Source organism: Glycine max, chromosome 1 (genome assembly GCF_000004515.6).
Source record: "Glycine max cultivar Williams 82 chromosome 1, Glycine_max_v4.0, whole genome shotgun sequence".
Lineage (NCBI taxonomy): Eukaryota > Viridiplantae > Streptophyta > Magnoliopsida > Fabales > Fabaceae > Glycine > Glycine max.
The window spans coordinates 39,240,809-39,244,323 of record NC_016088.4 but is presented as its reverse complement, the minus strand read 5'-3'; the positions used below and the strand labels follow the sequence as shown (position 1 = coordinate 39,244,323).

The window sequence follows — 3,515 nt, the reverse complement described above, 5'->3', positions numbered from 1 at the left end:
TCTTGAAATATATATATATATATATATATATATATATATATATATATATATATATATATGTCCATTTTAATTTTCTCACCCAGTGAGCAATCCTTTTCTAGGAATTTTTTTAAGAACTAGTTGAGTAATTGTAATAAGGTACAATTTTTTGTAATTTGAATCAGCAATCTTTGAATCACTTCTAGTAGTCTTGACATACCAAATTACCATGACGTCTTGTCCAGTAATATTTAGTGTTTCTCTGTTCTATCACTTTTTTATGAACAAAATGATTTTTTTTTTCAAATCTAAGAGAATCATACATTTGTTATCTTCATCAATATTGACAACAACGTAATTAAAGAAAGGACAGTTGGTCATAATCAATTTCGGGTAATGATGGTGAGAAAATAAATGAAAACTGATAATCATATCAGGAGCATGACAAAGTAGAACTACATACGATGTATTCTTATGAATCAACGATCAAGGTTCACGTTTCAAACCATAATTTAAACCAATGCTTATATATGAGAATCTCAATCTCTACTCAAACTCCATTACCAAAGTGACACTGTACAAATGATTAACTTCTATTTCCTACTAATGAACATGTCAATGGAAACCACTAAAGCATACCATTTTTCTCTAATATACATATCTTGCAAGTAGAAATCTCAAGCATCGATATCCCTAGAGAGAACTTTCAGAAACTGAACTGGGTCTCTCCCTAGATGAAGAAGAATGTAAGAACTCAATGCAATCCTCCACAGCTTTGGCACGATGTGAATCAGTGGGGTCTGACACCGAACGTGTTCTGACCAAAGAGGATGAAGAAACCTTCCTAGAGGACCTCCTTCTCATGGAAACAACTCTTATAGCACTTGCCACTTTTGCTCCTAGTTGCTGCAAGAATCTAACAGGTGAAAATTTAGGGTCTTTTTGAAATCTGAAAGTCCAAGTTCCTGTGACCCTCTTCTTGTTTCCACCACCACCACCAACACCAACAGTTGTTTGGTTGAGAAACATGATTGGTTTCTCGTTAAAATCAGGAGTATAGCACACCTTTTCAGTTGTTCTCAACATCATGAGATACAATATATAATAAAATGCAAAAAAATCAACAGTTTCAATGTTTGTATCTATTTGTTATGTAAGACAGAAAAACAGAAAGGAGACAGAGAGGAATAGCAGTAAAAGGCGACAATATTAGACAGTAAGACACTATAGGTTGTCACAGGAGTGTGTATATATAGATAAACTAATTTAAGGAAACAGAGGGATAGTAGCTAGCTAGGTTCAAAGTTAAAGACTAGAGAGTGATGTTTCAGGAACATATAATTAAAGACATAGATAGGGATGTTTCAAACTCATAGCTTCAACTTGATGACCTTGAGAACAAGCAATCTTATACCAGAGGGTTAAGTGCATCTGAAATCATTCATATGTGATATACGTGCATGAGACATGCACACATGACACATGGGCCTATTAGGGAATCTAACACATTGCCACATTTATTGTGGATGGTAGCGAGTACAATTATTATGCTATCTCTGGCTGTTGTGTTTTTTAGGATAACCATGAACTATATGATGTGAATTGTGTGGTATTGTTAGTAGATATCTATGTTGGTTAAGTATTCTATAGTTCACATAAGTTGGATGAGATAAATTCTTTAAATAAATTTTAATATTTTGAGATATTAGTAAATGGCTTTAGGTCTAAAATATCTTGGATTTACTAAATATATAAAACTATATATGGTGCAAATAAGAATAGAAAAATATTGAATGATCAATATATTTTTAGTTTCAGTGATATTAAATTCAAATATTTTAAGTAATATATATTTCAGATTCAATCAAATTTTGTGATGAAAAGGAAATAAACAAGAGAAGATATCAAATTAATTAAAGATTATCAGATAAATTTTTTATAAAAATTATTCATAAACTTTGACGATGCATACTTTCTACAAATATTATTGTGAATAAAAGGTAAAAAAGAAATACTGAGTGTGTCCTTTTCTCTGAGATCAAGAAGAGAAAAGGGGGTTTTGGTCAAAAGAAAAAGTAGTAAAGAAACGAAGAATGAAGGGAGAGACAAGAAAGAAACTGTTGGGGAGGTTAAAAAGAGTGGCAATGGATATAGAGAAGAGGGAACCGATGGATACTCTTCTAATCAGCGTTACTTTTGAGGATGTATATATCGCAGGGTCTACTTGCTTTTGTTCTGTATCTGAAATCTGAAAATCTAGATATACGGGCCCCAATATTATGTGCGGTGAGAGAAAGAGGGGAGAGGGAATATATTTGAGTTTGACCATGGAGCAGGCGTAAAAAACAGGGAATTGGTTATTCATCGTTTTTCTATTCTCTGGTTGGGACATTCACAAGACAAAAAAAGTGGCCGGTATATGGCCTCCAAGTCATATCTGCTAGGTCTTTATTTTATTTAATGTATAATTAATCGTTACTTCCAACGTTTCATAATAATTATCTGAAAAAGTTTCAAAATAATAATTATTTTAATTTTTAAATATAATATTAATTTTTTACTCATATTTCTTATAATATTAATGATATAAAATATAAAATTAAAAATAAATTAATAATAATAAATTTAATTTATAAAATTATTATTATTTTTATTAATTTATTAATTTTTCTTGATATGTATAAAACAACATAAGATATGATAATTATAATGGGATTAAGAAAGCAATATCAAAATGTGATTTTATAAAAATAAAATAAAATCTAATTATAATTAAGGATACATTTATTATTTTTTATCTTTTTTTTTCACTGATTTTGACATTAATATGGAGTTATTTTCATCAAAAGTATTAAATCACTTGATAAAAAAAAAAACACAAGTCATTATTAATTACATCAATCGTTATTGATTATTTTTTCTCTTTTTTTTGGTTCTACAGTAACATTGCTATCATATTAGTTGGTAATTAAGAAATATATCTAAAGTTCTTTTTGTGGAGCTTGATTTAATAGTCGAAGGAAAAAGGAGGAGAGAAGAGATTATATATTTGAATCTCGCTCTCATTATAAAAATTAATAAATTAATAATTAATATTTTACTTTGAAAAAATTATACATTTTCTTTTGTTATACCTCGGTAAAAAGTTAGTATGTGTCAACTAAACTAAAAACACTATGATTGAACTTTTACACTTACTATGTAGTATTGTTCACGCCAGAGTTCACTAGTTTATTTGAGCATTTTGTATTGCCCTTAGATATTTGTATTGATTTTTTTTCCCTTTCAATATTGATTGTTTGTTATCTATACTTGGCTTCGATAACTAATTAATCAACTTTATTTTAACTTGTTGAATCATTTTTATAATTGAAAATGGACCTATATTTACTCTTGGTGACCTTTCTAATCATTAAAAGAGTGACTTTTGAGATTTTCTTAATTTAGATTATTATTTTATTTTATTTTTTGTGTTATCACTATTAGAAATTATACTTTCAACATCGGTTATTTAGGCCATTCTACATCGGTTCTAA

At 28.8% G+C, this 3,515-nt stretch overlaps 1 protein-coding gene across 1 annotated transcript; it reads right to left on the bottom strand.

The window, feature by feature from the left end:
* Positions 1-382: 382 nt before the first annotated feature.
* LOC100781433 (uncharacterized) lies at positions 383-1,527 on the bottom strand. Its single transcript, XM_006573282.4, has one exon. The coding sequence runs from the start codon at positions 1,066-1,068 to the stop codon at positions 673-675; it is 396 nt and encodes a 131-aa protein (XP_006573345.1). The 5' UTR covers positions 1,069-1,527; the 3' UTR covers positions 383-672.
* Between the last annotated feature and the right edge of the window lie 1,988 nt (positions 1,528-3,515).

What these genes read in the sequence shown, in the direction of transcription:
- LOC100781433 (XM_006573282.4), bottom strand. Translation starts at nt 1,068, where the DNA reads ATGATGTTGAGAACAACTGAAAAGGTGTGCTATACTCCTGATTTTAAC.